Source organism: Podarcis liolepis, assembly GCF_965112155.1.
Source record: "Podarcis liolepis genome assembly, chromosome: 15".
Lineage (NCBI taxonomy): Eukaryota > Metazoa > Chordata > Lepidosauria > Squamata > Lacertidae > Podarcis > Podarcis liolepis.
Window position 1 is genome coordinate 25,841,444 of NC_139566.1, and position 22,363 is coordinate 25,863,806.

At 51.4% G+C, this 22,363-nt stretch overlaps 2 protein-coding genes and 1 long non-coding RNA gene across 16 annotated transcripts in view; 1 reads left to right on the plus strand and 2 right to left on the minus strand.

Moving 5' to 3' along the window:
- Positions 1-10,224, plus strand: part of SMTN (smoothelin) — an 85,977-nt gene extending 75,753 nt beyond the window's left edge. For 7 of the 13 annotated variants that reach the window (XM_083478524.1, XM_083478513.1, XM_083478512.1 and 4 more), the window contains one exon: positions 7,863-10,224. In XM_083478524.1, coding sequence (XP_083334650.1) covers positions 7,863-8,013 — 151 coding nt within the window. In that variant the 3' untranslated portion in view covers positions 8,014-10,224. Of the gene's footprint in view, positions 1-2,751; positions 2,919-7,862 lie in introns of all 13 variants that reach the window. The other 6 variants (XM_083478519.1, XM_083478514.1, XM_083478515.1 and 3 more) reach the window with 1 other exon arrangement.
- The window catches only part of LOC310695039, a 167,858-nt gene that overhangs the window by 93,464 nt on the left and 52,031 nt on the right, over positions 1-22,363 (minus strand). The gene's annotated exons all lie outside the window — the stretch shown is intronic.
- SELENOM (selenoprotein M) overlaps positions 11,129-22,363 on the minus strand; it is a 34,917-nt gene continuing 23,682 nt past the window's right edge. The window contains exons 1-5 of one of the 2 annotated variants that reach the window (XM_083478951.1): positions 19,064-19,592; positions 15,850-15,885; positions 15,356-15,390; positions 14,188-14,266; positions 11,129-12,495 (exon numbers count right to left, since the gene is read on the minus strand). In XM_083478951.1, coding sequence (XP_083335077.1) covers positions 12,298-12,495; positions 14,188-14,266; positions 15,356-15,390; positions 15,850-15,885; positions 19,064-19,183 — 468 coding nt within the window. In that variant the 5' untranslated portion in view covers positions 19,184-19,592 and the 3' untranslated portion in view covers positions 11,129-12,297. Of the gene's footprint in view, positions 12,496-14,187; positions 14,267-15,355; positions 15,391-15,849; positions 15,886-19,063; positions 19,593-22,363 lie in introns of those variants that run through there. The other variant, XM_083478952.1, reaches the window with a different exon arrangement.

A 22,363-nucleotide genomic window follows, 5' to 3' on the forward strand; every position in this document is an offset into this window, starting at 1 on the left:
TAATTAATCCAGCAAAACTGGTGGGCTTGGACCAGAGACTCCAACTTTTCAAAGTCTGATTTACACCTCCACTGTGCCCCTGCTTCGCCTTGCTTCTTATCTCCCCCCTCCCCCGGTTAATCCTTCTGCCTCCCACCAGGGGGGCAGTACTGCCCACTTTGGGAGGACTGCTGTAACCACTATACCTCACTGTCCTCTTGCACCACCCAAGCCAGCTAACCATTCATGGCGGGGCCTCACAAGCGTGCTGGGATTTTGCCCCGTAACCTGCAGACAGACCTTTCCCGGCTGCGGCTAGATGCGTGCTGCTTTCTCACACACAAGGTAGGAAGGAAAGGGGGCTCAGCTATTTACGCAGAGCGCAGGAGCTCTTCCACACCAGAAGGCGTTCTGGATCCTCTGGAAAATTTGGGATTTGGCGGTGGCGCACGTGGGACACTGTGAGCTGGTGTGGAGGAGCGGGAGAGTGCCTGCACCTCTTTGCAAGGTCTTTCTTGTAAGGGTGTGCGCTGTTGCAGCTTGGGGTTGCGTGGTGAGAGCGACTTCGGGGCTGCGGACGCCCTCGGGGCCTGGCTGGGCACGCTGCTGCCGCTTTTTGAGGCTGGACACCCCTGGGTGCTGTGCCTGGAACGGGTCTGAGCAGAAAGACAAGGAAGGGAGTTCTCTCTCTGTCTTGCTTTCTCGTCTCTTATTACTCCCCCTGTGGGCTGCTTGTCCCCTTCCCAACGAGAGGTGGACAGCCGGCCTCCCCAGAGCAGCATTGAGCAACTGCTTCTCCTGCCTCTCCACATGCAAATTTGGAGAGCCAGGCCGCTTGCAAGATTTGGCACTCTGGAGAGGTTTGGGCTGATCCTGCAGACCACAGCACCCAGGAAAGTCAGGACTGCTCGCCCACATTTGCAGGTCTCAGGATAAGTGTTTTTGAACATGCCTTGCCCTAAAAATACGGAACCACCACAACAAAATAATGCTGCATTTTAGCACTTTTTTGAACCCTTTTTCCACCCAAGGGCTGGAGTCCCTGGTGGGCGAAGTCGATCTAAAGTGTGCGAAGCAAGCAGTGCAAATTTTAGCTTTTTACAGTACAGTGGTACCTTGGTTGTCAAACTTAATCCATTCTGGAAGTCCCTTCCAAAACCAAAGCATTCCAAACCAAGGCGCACTTTCCCATAGAAAGGAATGCAAAACGGATTAATCCGTTCCAGACTTTCAAAAACGACCCCTAAAACAGCAGTTTCACATAATTTTACTATCTTAACAAGACCACTGATCCACAAAATGAAAGCAATAACCAATGTACTGCAGTCACACAGTCAATCAATCAGTAGCTGAATTGGGTTCCACACAATCACAAACACAAAGCAAAAAGAGGCGCAAAAACAAAAATGCAAAATAAATTGCAAAATCAGACAGACAAAACTGAAGTGTAACACTCAAAACTGAGCACGTTCGACTTCCAAAAAAAGTTTGCAAACCGGAACACTTACTTCCAGATTTGCAGTGTTTGGGTTCCAAGTTGTTTGAGTACCAGGTGTTTGAGAACCAAGGCACCACTGTAGACTGGTTTCCACACTAGCTTCCTGTGTGAAAGCAAGAGGCATGATCTGCATTCAAGGCCAAGCCCCGGCCAGGCACAAACCACTCGGGGTGCGGCCTGCAGAGATTTCCGAGGGTCAAACTGAGGGCCTCCATTTCCCCCGCTCCTGAATTGCTTCGTTGCTGCCTGCTTTACTAGCGGACCTGAGGGTGATTCCCTTTTTAAAGGACGTTTTCACGAGTGCCAAAGCCTTGCTGCAGGAGCCTGGTGGTCTGCACAATGACTCCTAGTTGCTCGTTCTGTTGATGTCCCAGGCTGGCGGGACGATGGGTTTCCTCTTCTCTGAGCCAGGTCTCCCCCTTGCGGGCCTAATGCAGTGTCCTGTCCCAAGAGGAGGGGAAGGGGCGTTTGCCTGCGAAGGGTTTCGCCTGCCAGAGACCCCCACTTGCCTCTTCCTCGCTCCCCTCTCCTCTCCGTGGACCACGAGAGCGACCGACCCCCTCCTTCCACGATCTGGACCAGAGGTGCTTTCCTGGGCTGCTTTTGCTCTCCCTCCTGTGTCGCTGTCGTCCTGTGCCCGCCCCCCTCTACCAGCTTCAGGCACCCCGGCTGTGCCGCAGCGCTGTTGCAAGGCTGGGGTAGGATGGGATGAGGCAGCGGGGTGCATTCTGGCCCCCCTCATCCGCTCTCTCTATATGCGTCCATATAGAAGGAAGGCCCCACCTTGGAATAGGCACCAGAGCACAGCGCCTTTCTTCCCAACCCAACCCATCTCCTTTTCTCCCCCCCCAACCCCTTTCCATCTGTCGGACTGTCCTTGCTGTCGAGATCCGGGTTCGAGTTCCCCACACCTGCTCGTGGCACCTGCCCCCGACAACAGCACTTCTGGCCACGCTCACCCTACCCTTCCTATCCCACCCCCCCATATAAGGAATGACTCCCAGGCGCACGTGTGCAATGGACCCCCCCTCCTTCCACCCTCGTTTGTATTGCACGCCAGAGAGACACCCCCCAAAAGCATGTATGTAAGTTTGACGCGCACACACACAAAGGAATGTGAAATGGATTTATGTATTTCTTCTGTTTTTTTCCTTCTGTCTCTCTTCTTTTTCCTCTCCGTCCCTCCCTGCCCCCTTTCCAAATCTGTCCGGGCTGTGATCACTGGCTTCTCCCTCCCCTTTCCTGGCACCCCACCACCCTGCCCCACCACCCAGGACGCACGCGGAGTGCCCCCAGTTACTGGATGTGGAGGACATGGTCCGGATGAGGGAGCCCGATTGGAAGTGCGTTTACACGTACATCCAGGAGTTCTACCGGTGCCTGGTTCAGAAGGGGCTGGTTAAAACCAAAAAGTCCTAACCTTCCTACCCGCGGAGCAATGGTGAGAATCTCCTCCTCCTTCTTGATTTATTGGGGGGGGCGGAGGGGTGAGGGGGGGGAGATACGTGTCTCTGCATGTGTGCATTGTGGTTGCAAAACGTTTCCACGCTGGGAGGCTGGGAAATTCGGAGGGTGGGAGAGGCAGATGGTAGTTCCTTGGTAGTTCCTTCAGAAGCTACCTTACTTGGGGACCTTCAGTACGTGGGCCATTTATTTATTTACTTACTTACTTACTTACTTACTTACTTACTTACCGCCCTATACCCGGGGGTCTCACAGAATAAAATCAAGATACAAAACCACAATACAGTCATACCTCGGGTTACAGCCGCTTCAGTTTGCGTTTTTTCGGGTTACACACCCGCCAAAACCTGGAAGTACAAGAACGGGTTACTTCTGGGTTTTGGCAGGCGCGCATGCGCAGAAGCACTAAATTGCACTTTGCGCATGCGCAGAATCGCAACCCGCATGTGCGTAGATGTGACCCTGCGGGTTGCGAACGTTGCAGGTTGTGAATGTGCATCCCGCACGGGTCACGTTTGCAACCTGAGCAACCACTTGTATACATAATGAAAATACAGTGGTACCTCGCAAGACGAATGCCTCGCAAGACAAAAAACTCGCAAGACGAAAGGGTTTTTTGTTTTTTGAGCTGCTTCGCAAGACGATTTTCCCTATGGGCTTGCTTCGCAAGACGGAAACGTCTAGCAAGTTTGTTTCCTTTTTCTTAACACCGCTAATACAGTTGCGACTTGACTTCGAGGAGCAACTCATAGAACGCGGTGTGGTAGCCTTTTTTGAGGTTTTTAAAGACTTTGGTGATTTTTGAAGCTTTTCCAAAACTTTCCCGACACCGTGCTTCGCAAGACGGAAAAAATCGCAAGATGACAAAACTCGTGGAACGAATTAATTTCGTTTTGCGAGGCACCACTGTAAAAACAACAACCCAATAGCCCCTCAACCCCAATAGCCCCTTTGAAGGTGACTCGGAAACCACAACGAATCCATAACGTGGCAGCGAGACTGGTGATTGGGAGTGGCCGCTCAGGCCATATAGCACCAGTCCTAAAGGATCTACATTGGCTCCCAGTATGTTTCCGAACACAATTCAAAGTGTTGGTGCTGACCTTTAGAGCCCTAAATGGACTCAGCCCAGTATACATGAAAGAGAATCTTCACCCCCGTTGTTCAGTGGAGACACTGAGGTCCAGCTCTGAGGGCCTTCTGGTAGTTCCCTCACTGCGAGAAGCAAGGTTACAGGGAACCAGGCAGAGGACCTTCTCGGTAGTGACGCCCGCCCTGTGGAACGCCCTCCCATCAGATGTCAAGGAGATAAACAGCTATGCAACCTTTCAAGGGCATTTGAATGCAGCCCTGCAGGGAAGTTTTTAAATGTATTTTTGTGTTTAATATATGTCAGAAGCTGCCCAGGGTGGCTGGGGCAGTTAGATGGGTGGAGTTCAAATAAAAGGGTGAGGAAGAGGATTGGTTCTGTTGCGATATCACATTAAAAACCCCATTTTAAGGCAATTGCACTGGTGGCTGTTTTGTTTCTGGGCCCAATTCAAGGCACTCACATTCGTGTTCAAGGCCTTGAATGACACAGGCCTCAAATACCTGAAAGGCTACCTCCTTGGGTGCTGGGATCGGCAGGCAGGGCACCTCTTGATAGTTCCTCAGCCCTCGGTGTTGGTGGTGACAGGCCAGCAGAGGGCCTTCTCTGTGGTGGCCCCAAAGTTGTGGAATTCCCTCCCCACCGCAATGCGTCTGGCACCTTCCCTGTGACTTCCCTCTTTACCCTTAAGATGTCTTGTTTTTGAGACCCACCCTAGGGCCTGTTTTTAATTCTGGGAGACCTGCTGGCGAAGGACGGGTTATTATCAAGACATTTATCAATAAGAAAAAAATATCCAGCCTGCTCTTCGTAGTGGGCCGGTTGGTGCTGAGAGGATCTGCCATTGTACAATGGTGCTAAACTGGATATATTTCATCTCGCCACCCTGGCACAGTTTATTATTGATGGACTGGTTGCATTTAAGCATTACCTTTCCTGCCCCCTCACAAGGAGTTGAAGGTGCCATGTTTATCTTTCCTTTCCGCATCTCATAGAATCATAGAATTGTGGCGTTGGAAGGGAACTCCAAGGGCCATCTAGTCCAACCCCTGCAGTGCAGGAATCTTAGCTAAAGCATCCATGACAGAGGTTCACCCGACCTCCGCTTCAGAACCTCCAAGGAAGGAGAATCCACAACTTTATTCCACCTTTTTCTCCAAGGATCTCAAGGGGACAGACACCCTCCTTGTTTAACCCCCACAACACCCCTGCGAGGGAGGTCAGGCCAAGAGGCAACGACTGGCCTAGTGTCACACCCGGTGAACTTTGTGGCTGTGGGGGGATTTGAACCTTGGTCTCCCGGATTCCAGCCTAATGCTCTAACCACTACACCACACCACACTGGCTCCCGATATTACTTGTTCCCAGTGTTACTAGCTCTTCCATGTTGTGTTTTTAGATTGCTTTAGCCCACAATGGGAGCTCACAGTCAAGGCCGGGGAAGAAATCGAATACCAATCGTAAAAATAAATTTTTAAACTCTCACTTTTGCGGGAGGGGCAGTTAATTTTTGACAACTGCCAGGTAACGGTGGCGACAGTGCCTGCCTTTCCCAGAATCCCTTGCTTCCGCAGGCCAGGGTGCAGAGAAAGAGAGACGGACAGGTGATGGAGATGGTTTCTTCTTATTTTCTCCTTCTTTTGGAGGGGGGTGGGTTTTTATTTTTATTTATTTTGCCCCGGCCATATATGTCTCGGAGGAGCTAGAGAGCCTTGGAAAAAGTGACTCAGGCACTCCTTGTTAATATCTTTGCCTCCCTAGAGCCTCGTTCTCCCGGGACACTGGGTACAACAGCCCATCACACAGGCTAAACAAAGGCTTTATAAGGGCACACTGGCTCGCTCAGGAGATTTTCCATCGCCTGAGAGGAGGGAGCCCGTTAAACCTCGCGGTTACCTCCCTGCACACCCCCACCCCCTCTGCACATGCTTGACCCCGAGGCTGAGGACTGGGGAGGCCGGGCGGGAAACCAGCGCAAAGCTGATGCAAAGACCGCTAGCCGAAAGGGGTTCAGGGTCTTAACATTGAAGGTGGGCATTAAGAGCATAAGTGGAAACGTGTCGGATCAGGCCCAGGGCCCAACTAGTCCAGAATCCTGTCCTCACGCTGGCCAAACCAGCTTTTTCACAGGCGCGAACTGTTCTTGGAGCATCAATATAGGGGAGGGCAACCCCTGCGCTAAAAGATGTTTTGCAAAGTTATAAACACCAGGCGGCTGCTCACACTTTCAAAACGAGACGCTAGCAACCTTCTCAAGTGTTGTTCTGGCTAGACTCCTGAAGGGGCAACTTTTCTCTTTTCAGGATCAAAGGTTTCCTTGCCGTTTGCAATAACCAATGGCTCCTTTGACCTCCCCAGGTTATCTCTGCAGTCTCCCCATCTGTGCAAAGGCTGTTCTTGCAGAAATGAATAGCGGTGGAAAAACCTGGGTAGTTACTTCTTCGGATTTGCACCCAAGCCCCGAGGGGCGGGGATAAGTGCTGGTAGTTGTTGTTGCCAACCTGCACTACAACGTGGGGTTAGTTTATGGGCGTGGGGGTGGGTGGAAGAATCAGTCTAAACCACTGAGCCTCTTGGGCTCGCCGAACAGAAGGTTGGCAGTTCGAATCCCCTGGGCAGGGTGAGCTCCCGTTGCTCTGTCCCAGCTCTTGCCAACCTAGCAGTTCGAAAGCACACCAGTGCAAGTCGATAAATAGGTACTACAGTGGTGCCCCGCAAGACGAATGCCTCGCAAGACGGAAAACTCGCTAGACGAAAGAGTTTTCCGTTTTGGAGGTGCTTCACAAAACGAATTTCCTATGGGCTTGCTTTGCAAGACGACAATGTCTTGCGAGTTCCTGCTGGTTTTTTTTCCTTCCCCCCCCTTTTTCTAAGCCGCTAAGCCGCTTATCAGCTGATCCGATCAGCAGATAAGCCGCTAGAAGACACTAATAGCGCTAATCCGCTAATCTGTCAATGGGCTTGCTTCGCAAGACGAAAAAACCGCTAGACGAAGAGAATCACAGAACGGATTCTTTTCGTCTTGCGAGGCACCACTGTACTGCGACGGGAAGGTAAATGGTGTTTCCATGTGCTCTGGCTTCCGTCACTGTGTCCCGTTGTGCCAGAAGTGGTTTGGTCATGCTCAGTGGTGGAGGAAGCCGCGAGGGCACATGGATAGGCAGGGCGAGGGCCTCTGGGGTCTGCCTGCCTCCTCCCACTCAGCCGCCCTACAGCGGGGGGGGGGGAGACAGTGGGCGGACCATTTGGGCAGCGTGGAGCCTGCGGGCACCCAACCCACCACATCTCTCCCAAGAGAGACACGTGGCTCTGGCGCGCTGCAGGCCCTGAGGTGAATGCTGCCCAGCATTTTATCACCCGCCCTCAGTGTTGACACCCGGAGCAGGCCGCACCTCCGCACCCCCCAGTGTGGTGTAGTGGTTAAGAGCGGTGGACTCGTAATCTGGTGAACCAGGTTCGCATCTCCGCTCCTCCACATGCAGCTGCTGGGTGACCTTGGGCCAGTCACACTTCTTTGGAGTCTCTCAGCCCCACTCACCTCACAGAGTGTTTGTTGTGAGGGAGGAAGGGAAAGGAGATTGTTAGCTGCTTTGAGACTCCTCAAGGTAGTGATAAAGCGGGATATCAAATCCAAACTCTTCTTCTTCCTCCGCCTCTGGTCATGCTGGCCACATGATCGGGAAGCTGTCTGTGGACAAACACCGGCTCCCTCGACCTGAAAGCAAGATGAGTGCCGCAACCCCATAGTCGCCTTTGACTGGACTTAACTGTCCAGGGGACCTTGACCTTGACCACTTACTCTCCCCCTTTCTCTCCCCCCCCCTTTTGCAGGGTGCTTGTGGACTGCGTGCCCTTGGTGGACGTGGAAGACATGATGATCATGGGGAAACGTCCCGACGCCAAGTGCGTCTTCACCTACGTGCAGTCCCTCTACAACCACCTGCGGCGCCACGAGCTCCAGATGAGGCAGCAGCGCTTCTAGCCTTCCTCTCCCGCCCCCCCCTCACCCCCCCTTCCCTCCGAAACATCCAGCCTAGCCTGTCCCCCACCAACCCACCCACCCCGGGTGCGGCATCAGGGGAAAGGAGGATGTCTTCGCTTGCTCCTCTGGTCCCGATCCATGTTCCTGCAGCCCCACCTCCTCCCCCCTGCTTTCAGAGAACTCTTACTATGGGCAGGAGTCACCCGCAGCAGCAAAAAGGCAAGAGGAACCAACACCCCCCCACCCCACCCCCCGCTACAGCAGGCTGGGCAGTTGGCAATCCAGGCCGGTTTGGAGGGGACCGGCCGAGCTTAGACCGCTCTACGGAGAGAACCGGGACTGCCCTTCTCATCCGCACGTGCTTTTTATATTATTGTTGTTGTTGTCGTTATTTACTGTAAGTTATTCCCGTTTCCTCCTTTTTCGAAACTCCCTTTTTTTGCATCGTGCACAGCCGAGCAGCATTACGGGCAGAGACCTGTGCAGGTGTGATTGACTGACCACGCGTCTTGTCTGTACCTTTGAACGGCTAAATGCTGGAGCGTGCTAAAGGGGGGGGGCGTTGTCGTCTGTGTGTCCAGATCTTAACTCGTCCCTGCTTCCCACCTCCCCCAAATCCTTGAACTGCGATGATCGTTGCAAGTGCAGAGCCTGCTCAGCAGGATATAGGTGCCCCCCCCCCACACCAGGCGTTAGGAACGTAGATAGCTACCTTCTGTCAAGCCAAACCGCTGGTCCTTTCTATCTTAGTATTGGCAACCATGACTTGCGAGTGGCTCTCTAGGCTTTCAGGAGACATTTGCAGCCCTAGCTGGAGATGCTGCCGGGACTTAAACCTGGGACCTTCTGCATGCCAAGCAGATGTTCTACCATAAAGCTAAATGCAGCTTTTTCCTATACTGCTTCTGTTGATCCATCTAGCTCAGTATTGTCTACACTGACTGGCAGTGGCTCTCTAGGATTTTTAATAGGGAGACTCCCCCAGCCCTAGCTGGAGGTGCTGCCGGGACTTGAACCTGGGACCTTCTGCATGCCAAGCAGATGTCCTGCCATAAAGCTGAATGCAGCCTTTTCCTATACAGCTTCTGACTGTTGATCCATCTAGCTCAGTATTGTCTACACTGACTGGCAGTGGCTCTCTAGGATTTTTGATAGGGAGGCTCTCCCCCAGCCCTGCCTGGGGATTGAACCTGAGACATTCTGCATGCAAAGCAGATTCTCTACCGCTGAGCTATGGCAGAGGGCCTCTTCCTTCAACACCTTTGAGGCAGAGGTCTTGCACTTTCTTCGTGCCTCCCTCCCCACACTTCCAGAAGAGGAACCCAATTATAAATGTAGTGCACAGGCCCCACTGGGCTGGGACTGTGCCTCTTCTGGATTGAACCCTGCTGGCACCAGTGGGTAGGAGAAGCAAGGCTTTTTCAGATGGCAAATAGCTTCTTTCCTGGCCAAGAAAGGGTGAAAGTTGGACGAGGGATAGGAGGAGACCTCAGGGCCACCCCTGAATCCTGACCGAAACGCCTCCTGAAATCAGCTCGTTTAGAAAAGTGCAGTTTTTGAAGTTGTGGGGTAACTGGACAGAGATGTGAGTTTTCTTTGCTGCTTGGGGTAGAGAGGACAGATATTTTTTTTAAAGAGAAACAAACTGTGTTCCCTGTCTGAATGGTGGTGATGAAGGGCACACTCTGCACCAGCTCAGAGGCTCCCTTGCAAGCAAAGGACATGCCAGTTCCTATCTCTTGGCCACCAAGTTTGCTGAAATCAAGTATTGCCCATCCATGTGTCCTATGTATTCACCCATGGCTCTGCCAGCCCAGGAGCGATTGTGGTCAACTCTGGGTGCTTAGACATGGCAGGAGAGGGGGGAAACCATGTGGGTTTCACTGGTGTGGCCTCTCTGTATGGAACAGCTCTCCTGCCTGCGCACCATCAAGCAATGTCCACTCTGTTCCTGGGATTCCCCAGCGCATCAGCCTTCAGCCCTTTGCAGAAGTCTCCTTCCCTTTTGAGGCCCTGATTAATACGGGAAGGTTGGGGCAGATGAGCCAGCTGAGACCGACTGGAGCCTGGAGCGAGGGACGGGCAGCGGGATGTGCTCCTCTGACACCGCTCTCAGCACTCAGCCACGCGCCCGATTGTAACGGTTCTTGCACTAGCACAAGGATGTTTATGTAGGCACCAGCAAGACAATAAAAGTTTGGATAGACTGTTTTGACGGCCGTTTCTGCTTCGTACTGTTCTCCAACCTCCAGGGCTCGGTCCTTTTAAGGTTAGCGTACACCTAGCGCAACTTGGCGCCTTCCCGCTGTTGGAGAATGCCAGCGGCAGGCTGGTGTGCAGCAAGATATGGGTACCTCTTGAGCCACTGAGATGTTGCTGGATTCCCGGCTTCCATCAGCCTTGGCCCAGGGGTCAGGGATTAGGGGAGTTTGTATTCCTGTCCTTGCATTTACACCCCACCTTTTCCTTAAAGGAGCTCACACGAACCATTTTATCCCCACAACAACCCTGTGAGGCGGATTAGTAGCAGTGGTGTAGCATGGGTTGCCAACACCCGGGGCATGGAAAGCATTGTGACCCCTAAAGCAAGGACTGTGCTTCCTAACCGGTGCCTCCATGCGGCGCAGAACTGCAGAACAGCAGCTGGGCATGGGTGGGTGCACGCCTCGAGCCTGGGCGCTGCCACCACCTTGAGTCTTACCCTCCACCTGCCTCCCCCACCGGCAGGGGACACCACACGGCTGAGGGATGCAAGGACACATCTCCCAGCAACTCAACATGCTGCTCAGGTGAGGCAGGACAGAGTCTCTAGACAGCGGTTCTCAACCTGTGGGTCCCCAGATGTTGTTGGACTACAACTCCCATCATCCCTGAGCTCTGGCCTTGCTAGCTAGGGGTGATGGGAGTTGTAGTTCAACAACATCTGGGGACCCACAGGTTGCAACTTCCAACTACTTCAGCTCCCCATGCTCTTCAAGGAAGAAAAAGGTCACCTCGCCACCTCATCACAGTGAGCTTCTGAAGGTGGGATGGGGCGAGGACCCAAGGGAACACCTTGACCAGTTCAGCCTGGGACTTTTAATTATCCAGCAACAGAGACACATATACCGGCAGAGTGGATGTAAAAGACTTTACTGTTTCTAGGCACAACTGCAAGAGGGTTGTTGTTGTTGTTTTTTGCAGGGTGGGTGACTGAGCTCGTGTTCTTTAGCGCGCTGTGCTCCGAAGCCTGATGGGACACTGACTATCCACCCTGGGCACCAAGAGCTTTCGGCCGAGGGTATCATCCTGTCTCATGCAGACGGGGCACAGCTGCAGAAAAACACGAAGGCTTGCTTATGGCCTGGAGCAAGGAACAGCAGCTAGGGAGTGTGACCTGAACCGAAAGCAGGAGGGAAGAACCTGTGGTCCCCTCTGGATGTTGGTGGTCTCCAGCTCCCCTCAGTCAGCAAAACTAAAACTTTGTTGGGGGGGGAGAGGGGCGAGGAATCCAGCAACACCTGGAAGGCCACAGGTTCCCGGTTTCTGAGCTATACAAAGAGGCACGGAGCCAAACTTTCTGACTGGGCTATGCATGATCAAATGAATCTAGACAGAAATGGTGCGCAGACCAAGGTGGGACTCAAGGTGACCTGGTTCCGGTCTGGCTGTTTCTCCAGGCATTGGGGAGAGCACACTTTCCCTCCCGAATCCGCACCCCAGATTCTTCCACACCACTTTTTACTCATGTTCCACAGACAGGGCAGTGTGTGCCCGTTACTCTAGAACAAATTAAAGAATGAAATCCAAATTTCTGCAACGAGGGGACATTGCATTTGGTTGCATATCCTGCAAATGTGGCACATTCGTTTTTTGCATATACGTATCTTGCTATTTTTGCTGGTGGGGGGTTGAAGAGCAGACCCCCATGCTCAAGACCGCTGCAAATCTTCATAAAATTGTAGATTATAAAGGGACCTAAAGAGTCATTTAGTGCAGCCCTCTTCGGGCCTCTTGGGAGATCAGCAGGCGCTGCCCAGGCGCTTTCACGTACACCTTTCCAACCATGAGGTCTAGAAACCTGTGTTTTCTTTTTTTTTTTAAAAAAGGATTGATTCTACAGCCCAGGCCACATTCCTTGGCAGGTGTGCACATACAACCCTGCGTATACTAACAACATATCCTACCATGCACACCCACCGGTACAGCTATGCTTGTGCATGTATTAAAACATGAGCCACGCTCTCAACCCTTGCGCACACTCGCACACAAGACACCCCTGAGGTTTTTAAGAGCACAACAGATCTAGAGTTCTCCACCCGCAACCCCTTTGCTCTCCGTCACACGCTCTCCCTTGGCGCCTTCTGAACCAGGGGGCGGCCGGGCAGGAGCAAGCTGGAACTCTTTGGGAACAGGCGAATCGGGTTTCTCCTTCCGGTAGAAGCCCAGCTTCTGCACCAGCTCGTTGATTTCTTTGCGGGACATATCGCTCAGTGGAATTCTCTGCAAAATAAATGCATAAGGCGCTGCCTTAAGCCAAGTCAGGGCATTGGTCCACCTAGCTCAGGGCTGCTTACACGGGCTGGCAGATGCTCTACCCCTGAGCTACACTGATGGGCAGCAGCACTCCAGGGCTTCAGACCAAAGACCTTCCTTGCCCTACCTGGAGATGCTAGTGAGAATTGAAACAGGGACCTTCTGCAAGCAAAGCAGATGTCCTAGCACAGAGCCACAGTCCTTCTTCCCCTGGTCAACCAGAAACTTGCAGGTGGCAACAACATGCTGAGACCCAGCTGGATTGGTGCCAGCATATCCAAATGCAGATGGCATTGGACCTATGGGCATAGCCAGAGGACAGAAACCGCCCCCATCAAGTAAGTAAATAAAAATGTTTAATTTAAAGTAGAAATTGCCTATGCTTACTGAATGCGTCCAGAAAAACTGCATTGGAAAAAAAGAAATGAGAGAAGGAATAGCTGAAAAGCTTTTCAACAAACCCAAGGAAACTTGTTTTAGTTTAGATTTTAAAAAATAAGATTAAAAAGGCATGCTCTTTATAATTTTGGAAAATAGACTCGTTAACTGCATGAAAGCTACTCCCGGATGTTAATTTTTTTTATTTAACTTCCTGGTTTTCAAATGGCTGGAGATTTTGGCAGATTTTTCTGAACGCTTGGGTTCAAAGGGAAGTAATTTAAAACAACTTGCTGAGACGTTTCATTCCGAATCTGCTAAGACAGAGGATGTGTGTCCTGCCTCACCCCCGCCATAAATTCTGGCTACACCCATATTTGACGGACCTTTGCTCCTTTGCTGTGTGAGCAGCACGTTAATTAGCCTGTTAAGCATCACAGAGCAAGATTTGCATCTTACCTGCCCATGGCTGAAATCTGGCAGATGGATTCCAGAAGAGAAGCCTCCAAAGGCCTGCTGCACCCGGTCCCTCTACTTTTGAATATTCCTGGAGTTTTTAAAGTGCTATGTAACTTAATCTTGCTAGTCCAGCGGAGGAGGAATTAGAGTGGTGCCCCGCAAGACGAATGCCTCACAAGACGGAAAACTCGCTAGACGAAAGAGTTTTCCGTTTTGGAGGTGCTTCGCAAAACAAATTTCCTATGGGCTTGCTTCGCAAGATGACAATGTCTTGCGAGTTCCTGCTGGTTTTTTTCCCCTCCCCCCCCTTTTTCTAAGCCGGTAAGCCGCTTATCAGCTGATCCGATCAGCAGATAAGCCGCTAAAAGCCGCTAATAGCGCTAATCCGCTAATCCTTCAATGGGCTTGCTTCGCAAGACGAAAAAACCGCTAGATGAAGAGAATCACAGAACGGATTCTTTTCGTCTTGCGAGGCACCACTGTAAAAGTCCCACTCACTGGCTTGCTGGACAACAATAACCAATCTGGCTGTGATTTACCAACCTGCTGCCCACATACTTTCAAGCATCCCTTCAATGCCATTGAAACCTCCTTGAAAAATAAGATTTCAAAAGAAACCCCCATGATTGTTAGGGAGATGGATTCTTGGCGCTGCGCTGCAACGTTTTGTTGCGGGCCCTACATGTTCGATTCAGAAACACAAGCAAAACTATTCCTGCAATTGCATATTCCATGAAGAGCATCACCTCTACCAGTTCTGCCTGAAGCTAAAAATCCTCCGGTGGGTCACACCAGTGTAGGAAGATCAAAACTCCCTCTCACCTCCAGCTCTCTGTAGTGTGAGTTCAACAGGATGAGTTCGGGGTCTGCTCCAGCGAGGTGCTTCATGTCAAGGTTGTGGCTGGAAAAGGCAGTTAAGGGTATGTGCGAAGGAAGCTGCCTAACACAGCCAGACCACAGGCTCATCTAGCTCAATATTGTCTACACTGACTGGCAGCATCTCTCCAGGGGTTTCAGGCAAGGGTGAGTGAGGACACCCAAGTTCTGTTGCGTTGGCCAGCAGGTTTAGCAAATCAGCTGCCTGGTTAGACTGCCAACCTGGTGCCCTCCAGAGGCAGGGCTGTCTTACCCATAGGCGCTAAGGGTGCGGGGCCCCTTGGCGCCGGGCTCTCAGGGGTGCCAGGCCAAGAGTCCAGGGCCCGAGAGTTGAGTCCAGGGAATCTTAGAATAGCTTTGGAAGTGGATTTAGGCTGTAGGGATAGAAGTGTATTTTCAAATAGTATTATTTGTAAGTGATAAAATGTGAAGGTTTTTTATGGTTAAAGTAAGGGTGATTTTAAAAAATGGTTAGCAATTATGATATGTAAACTGCTAAAGTTGAGGTAAAATGGAAATCAGATAGAGAGGACTTGGGGAAGCCCACCTAACAATGTTTAGGAAAAATAAGGATAAGACAAGAATCTGTTTGTATTGTTTGTTTTTCTGTTTGTGTTGTTTATTTGCGTTATAAAATGAATAAAAAATTTGTTGGGGGAAAAAAAAGAGAGTTGAATCCAGGGAAGAGCCCATCCGTCGGTCAGAGCGCCATGGCGTGCTCTTCTGCGCCATGAGTTTGGGGGCGACCGAGCCAGTGAGACGCTGAGGCGGCTGGCTGGCTCCGCTCTCCTGCGAGCCTGGGACTGGGCAACCTGGGGGGTGGGCGCCGGGTGGCTCTTTGCACCCCGGTGCCGCATATGCTTAAGACAGCCCTGTCCAGAGGTTTTGGATTATGACCCTCGTCAGCCCCAGACAGCATGCTAAAGGGCATCAGGCTCAGCAGTTCAGAATTTCTCAAGTTTGGGCTCCTGGGCCAGAGAGGATAAATAAATAATTTGGGGGGCGATGGCTTGCAGCCGAAGCTGGCTGCCTGGGGACCTTGCTCATGTCCCCCTTTTACCTCCCTCCCCTACCTCCAATGCTTAGGCCCTGCACAAACATACAAAAAGGATACTACAGAGGCAAGTCCTCATTGATGAAGGCCTTCGCCTGGGGGGGGGGAATGAATGAGATGCAAATATTACACATGAAATAAGACAGCTCCCCCTGCCCCACCAGCCCAGTTTATTCTCGGAACCTACAATAAACAGGCGAGGCTTTGTTAGTGACAGGGCCTTTCCGGTGGTGGCTCCCCAGAAACCACAGACTGCTCCAGTCTGCCCCACCAACCCCAGACTGCTTTCAGCCAGTCCCCACCTTCCCACCTCCCTACTTTCAGTCAGTCTAGGAGGTGGCTGTGCCTGTCAACTTCTTTCTCCTCCATCTCCATTCTGGCAGGGGGGAGGATGGGGGGAAACCTAGAATGTGTTTGGTTTTGCCTGTCATTGGCTCTCTGGCGCCACCTACTGTTGGGCTCCCTGCCTTCTGTCTTATGAGCCGTTGCAGCACTTCTTCACCCAGGGGAAGTGAGTGATAGGTGCTGGCGAGAAGGAACGAAGCAATACTTACCTCTGGCAGGCGGTTCAGCCGTCATCCCCCACAGCTCTTTAAAAGGGAGGAAACAGAATATGAATACACCATCAAACACAAACACACTTCCCAATAAATCCAGACTTGATTCATGCAGTGGAAGGACGGGGAGCCTGCAAACCTCCAGGTGTTGTCCGACACCCAACTCCCAACAGCTCATCAGCCAGCCAGCAAAAAACTCAATTCTCCTTTATAGAATTGTAGAGTTGGAAGGGGCCATGAGGGTCATCTAGTCCAACCCCCTGCAGTGCAGGAATCTTTTACCCAATGTGGGGCTCGAACCCACAGCCCTGAGATTAAGAGTTTCCTGCTCTACCGACTGAGCTATCCCAGGTCAGGGCAACCAAAACGATAAAGGATGGAGTGATTGCCCTTTGAGGAAAGCCTGCAGCTTTGAGGGCTCTTTAGCTTAGAGAAGGGTCAGCAACCTTTTTCAGCCATGGCCAGGTCCACCATCCCTCAGACCATGTGTGGGGCCGGACTATATTTTTTTGGGGGAAAAGAATTCCTATGCCCCACAAATAACCCAGAGATGCATTTTAAATAAAAGGACACATTCTACTCATGTAAAAACACGCCGATTCCCGGACCATCCATGGGCTGGATTGAGAAAGCAATTGGGCTGCATCCGGCCCCCGGGCCTTAGGTTGCCTACCCCTGGCTTAGAGAAAGGGCAATAAAGAGGTGACACGATAAAAGTTTATAAAAAATGTCAAGGTGCGGAGGAAGTGGACAGAGAAACCGAATGAAGCCGAACGTTGGGAAGAGTCAAGACAGATAAAAGATAGGGCTTATTGATGGAACACGTAATTAAATCTCTGGAACAACGGCTACTAGGCATAATGGCTGTGCCCTGCCTCCACAGTTGGAGACAGCAATGGCTGGAAACTGAAGGCTGGGCGAGTGCTCTCTTCTTGTGTTGTCAACCCCCACTGTCCTTGGCCACTGACTGTGATGGTTTCTGGGTCTGATGGGGAGTTGGGAGTCCAGCTCAGTTGTTAGAGCGTGGGGCTGGTAACGCCAGGTTCGCAGGTTCGATCCCCGTATGGGACACCAAGGGGACTAGATGCTCCTCAGGGTCCCTTCCAACTCTACAATTCCACGTTTCTATGATGCTCTTGGAGAAACTTCTGCAAGCCCAGGACACTTGTTGTAAAGGTAAAGGGACCCCACTCGGTCCAGTCGTGGCTGACTCTGGGGTTGCGGCACTCATCTCGCTTTACTGGCTGAGGGAGCTGGCGTACAGCTTCCGGGTCATGTGGCCAGCATGACTAAACCGCTTCTGGCAAACCAGAGCAGGGCACAGAAATGCTGTTTACCTTCCCGCCAGAGCGGTACCTATTTATCTACTTGCACTTTGACGTGGTTTTGAACTGCTAGGTTGGCAGGAGAAGGGACCGAGCAACGGGAGCTCACTCCGTCATGCGGATTCAAACCACTGGCCTTCTGATCGTCAAGTCCTATGCTCCCTACAGCGCCACCTGCGTCCCAGGACACTTGTTGACAACCCCACAAATACATTCGCCCTCTGCAGCCTTTCCCTTCCACCATGAAAAAACAGCTGTTCCCCGGCCCCCTGTTCCCTTGACAATCCTTTCCAAGGGCTTGTCAGAACCTGCCGCGGCAGGTGTGCCCAAGGCCACCTGTTAGCAGACTGAAAAACACCCCCCCACCCACCAATGCAACCACGTCATCTTCAGGGATAAATGGGCTTTATTAGAGTCTCCTCCCACCTCTAAAATAAAATGGCTACAAGGACAGACTTGGGAATATGTGGGAATAGCACCAAATTTCTCCTTAGTCCTCTAAGCCCGTGGTTCTCAAACTGCACCCCCCCCTGTGCCCCAGACCACCTGAAAATTGCAGAGGGTTTTAGAAGATGACTTTCCCCTCCTGTTTCAGCAATTCTATTGCACTGTGCTAGATGCAAACTGGTATTCAGAAGCATTAAGAATGCTAAGAAGAGCCTGCTGCAACAGGCCAGTGGCCTATCTAGACCACCTTATCAAAGAGGCCCTCAAACCTGCAAGCTGGACCTGACCACAAGAGCAATTCTCCCCTCCTGTGGTTTCCAGCAACTGGGATTCAATAGCATCACTGCTTCTGACTGCGGAAGCAGAGCAGAGCCATTGTGGCTAGAAGCCATCAATAGCCCTCTCTCCCCCCCATGAATTTGTCTAGTCTTCCTTGAAAGCCATCCAAGTTAGTGGTCATCACTGCCTCTTGTGGCAGGGAGTCCTAGAGGTCAACCATAGTACAACAATCTGAATTCCAGCTGTAAGTGTTCTTCAAAGACATGGTAAATTATGGTCCGCAGACTTGCCTGAAACTTCAGTGGCCTGCAGACTACACTGTGGGAAGCCCTGCTCTAAGCTTCAACTAGGGTAACCCATACAGTTGTACCTTGGGTTAAGAACTTAATTTGTTCCAGAGGTCCATTCTTAACCTGAAACGGTTCTTAACCTGAGGCGTGCTTTTGCTAATGGGGCCTCCTGCTGCTGCTGCTGCCACGCTGGTGTGTGATTTCCATTCTTACCCTGGGGCAAAGTTCTTAACCTGGAGCAACCACTTCCTGGTTAGTGGAGTTTGTAACCCGAAGCATCTGTAACCTGAAGCGTCTGTAACCCGAGGTACCACGGTATATCCCTCTGAATGATGGTAAAATAGAAAATCCACATGCCAGGGCAGTATACCTCTGAATAGCAAAAGAACAGCCAAGACAAGACAGACATCCTTCTTGGAAGCTCTGCGCAATCTCTGTCTGATGCTAGGCTTAATAGTTGTTTGGCATGATCTGTTGCAAAGCAAATCTCACTTTTCTATTTTTTTACGAACCCCCCCCCCCAATATACTGCCTTTCAACAACACCAGCAATATTAAAAAACAACACACACGCTACATCCTTAATTCTTTCTCATGTCCCGCCCGCATTTCAAAGGCTTGCGGCGGTGACTGCCGCCTGTTCACAGAGCCTCACTACAGCCTTGCGAGGGAGGCTAAGCTCCGGCTGAGGGCCAGCGCTTCTCTCAAGCCTGCCCAGCGCATTTTACGCTTCATCTGTCAAGTGGTGGGGAGACCACATTTGTTTGGGGTGGGGACTTCAATCCAGGGAGCTGGCGGGCCCCGGCGCATCAGGCCCTCTGCACATGCTCTAAGGCACCCAGCTCCCTCCGCCCTCCAGGCTTGGCCTCACCTCCACTTTCCCTCTCGCCAGGCCCTCCAGGCGGCGCCAGTCCGGCTCGTAGCCGCGGAGCAGCCCCGATCCCGAGAGCACCACCAGCGCCACCAGCAGCACGAAGCGCGGACGTGCCATCGGGCACCTTTACTCCAGCGACGCGCGCTGCGCTCTTGGCTGTGCGCTCTGCGCTCCGGACGCGGCGGCCTCCGGCTTGCTGGAGCCGCTGCCACGTCAGATCGGGCGGAGCCCCCGCGAAGGGAAGGCGGAGGAGCCTCGGCCGGCAAGCCTCGCCCCGCCGCCCGGCTCTCCAGGGAGGAGCATCATCTGGGCAGGGCAAGGCGGAGCTCGGGGATTAGCGGCTCTCCAAAGGAAAAAGAGGATCGGCGACGGGGGCACCTCGGAAGACCTGAGTGTCCCCTACCCGGGTGCTTGCACAGTGCTACTAGCGCTGCTTACTCTCTGCACATGCTCAGAGGCCCGATGCTTTCTTTACACCTTTGGTCTCATGATGGAGCATCCTGCACATTGAAGGCGCCTGCCGCGCACAACGAAACCACACGACTTACCCCCGAGGTTTCCTGGGAGCTGTAGTTGCCCCTTCGCAGATGACAATTACTAGGACCCTTAAAAAACTACAGCTCCCAAGATTCGTTGCGAGAGAGCCGTGCGCTTTAAATGTATGCTGGACGCGCTTTGAACGGCGTGGTGTGGATTTGGCCTCAATTCGAGACTTTAAAGTTTAACCGCTACGCCACTTTGCATCTCTCCGTTAGGAACGCAGGCAGTTGCACACCCTCCAAGTGTCCCTATTTTCCAGGGACGTCCCTGATTTAGAGAAGCCACCGCGGTTTCTGATTTGATTCCACTTTTCCTTAGCTGTCCCTATTTTCATTGGAGAAATGTTGGAGCGTGTGAAAATGTCCCCATTTTCATTGGAGAGTATGGAGTTATCCTGGAGGGTATAGAGTTATCCGACCCCTGAGCCGTCTGAAGGCAATCCTGTATAGGAATTTTCTTTTTTTAACTGTTTAATATTTTATTATGTTTTTCTATATGTTGGAAGCTGCCCCAAGTGGCTGGGACAACCCAGTAAGATGTGTGGGGTATAAAAAGTAAAAATAGTATTATGGAATGGGACTTCCCTATTTCCACTGGAGAAAAGTTGGAGCGTATGCAGCTGCCTTTTACTGAATCAGGCCTTCAGCAATCTAGCTCAGTGTTATCCGCATTGACTGGCAGCGGCTGTCTGGGATTGCAAATTGAACCTGGGATCTTCTACATGCTAAGCAGATGATCTAACACTGAGCTATGTTCGTTTATTACTCCAACTTAAAAAATAATAATCCACAGCTGAAATTCTTTATAAGCCTTGGAATTTCGGTGGGTGGGGGGAAAATAAACTTTGTATATGCTCAGATGTCTTCTTCATTCTGTAATAAACAAAATCTGCCCTTATTCCCTTATGGGAGACACAAGAGCCATTATAAAGTCCTTTGTAGGTTCTCTATCGGTCGGAGAAAATAACAGAGGCCAACCAGAGAATATTGAGAAGCAAAGCAGCTCGTAAGCCTGATCTTTATTGAACTGTTGCAACAGGGAGGGAGGAGTAACCCAGAACCAAGGTGTGCCTGCCCTTATAGACATTTTAAATTCTCTGCCCTGGAGCTCAAGACCACCCCTCCATACATCATACATACATCACAGAAGGGGTGTAACCCACAAACATCATACCTACATCACAGAAAAGGCGGTCTACAACAGAAATTTGAATGTTGTTGTTTTTCCTGTCTGCCAGGTTATCTGATAATGCCTTATCTGATTGCCTTTCCTGGTGGTCTGGCCATTCCTTTGAGATGGTGATTACCCAATTCCTGAGACAATGGGAAGGTTCCCTCACACCCTCCCTCCTTGCAGACAGTGGCGTAGCGTGGGGGGTGCAGGGGGGGCTGGCCGCACCGGGCGCAACATCTGGGGGTTAGGGTTAGGGGGCGCAAATCCACAGGTTAGGGGGCGCAAATCCACGGGTTAGGGGGTGCAAATTACTTGCCTTGCCCCGGGTGCTGACAACCCACGCTACGCCACTGCTTGCAGAGTAAACATTTGGTCAGTTTGGGAGTCAAAATGGTTTCAGGACGGTCTTCCTGTGCTGCTCCAGACATGTGGTCCACATATCTGTATGTACATGCTTGGTTGGTACGTTTATGAACATTTATTTTATTTATATATATATGACCTTAATTTTTTTATTACAATTCTTTATGACAGTTTTGTACATCTCTGGCATTCATCCCAGAGCTGCACGATACCTGCTCTTCCCTGCTAATGCTGGGAGCACCGGGGAAGACCCCATTGCTCAGTAAGATATTGGGGTTAGCACTTTTGCTAAAACATTATTTAATGTCCTTTCACCTCCACACGGCAAACTTTGCACCACACCCCAAAAGGGGCTGCAACTTGGTGGTAGAGAAATGGTGTTTAACTGCCTCACCCCCCCCCTACAAGAGAGACAGTGTGGTGCAGTAGTTAGAGTATCAGGCTCGGACCAGGAGACCTGGGTTCAAATCCACACTTGGCCATCATGAAGCTAGCTGGGTGTGATCCTAGACCAGGGGTCAGCAAACATTTTCAGCAGGGGGCCGATCCACTGTCCCTCAGACCTTGTGGGGGGCCAGACTATTTTTGGGGGGGAATGAACGAATTCCTATGCCCCACAAATAACCCAGAGATGCATTTTAAATAAAAGGACACATTCTACTCATGTAAAAACACACTGATTCCCGGACCGGCCGCTGGCCGGATTCAGAATGTGATTGGGCTGGATCCGGCCCCCGGGCCGTAGTTTGCCTACCCATGATTTAGACCAGTCGCTGCTTCTCAGTCTAACCTACCTTGCCGGGTTGTTGTGGGGATTAAATGAGGAAGGGGTCACCTTGAGCTCCCTGGAGAAACAAAGCTGGGATATCAACACAATAAACAAATAAATAGCGTTTGCTGCAGTTGGGTAGAAAACGCAGAACTGGTGGGGAAAGCTGTTCAGTTGGAAAGCTGATAATGTGCAGCTTGAACAAGGGTTGGTGGTGGGTGTGGTATGCAAATGTGTTTATTAAGTGCTTAATGACTGGCAATGTCAAGAACAGCATGTACACAAATTGCATAAGGACAGAACATGCTCTGTTTCCATGCTTAAAAGCAACCACATCAAAATGGCTTCTTCTGTGGGGCTGGAATCTCCACCTTCTGCTATACAAGTCAAAGTGCACAATTCAAAGTGTTGGTGCTGACCTTGAAAGCCCTAAACGGCCTCGGTCCTGTATA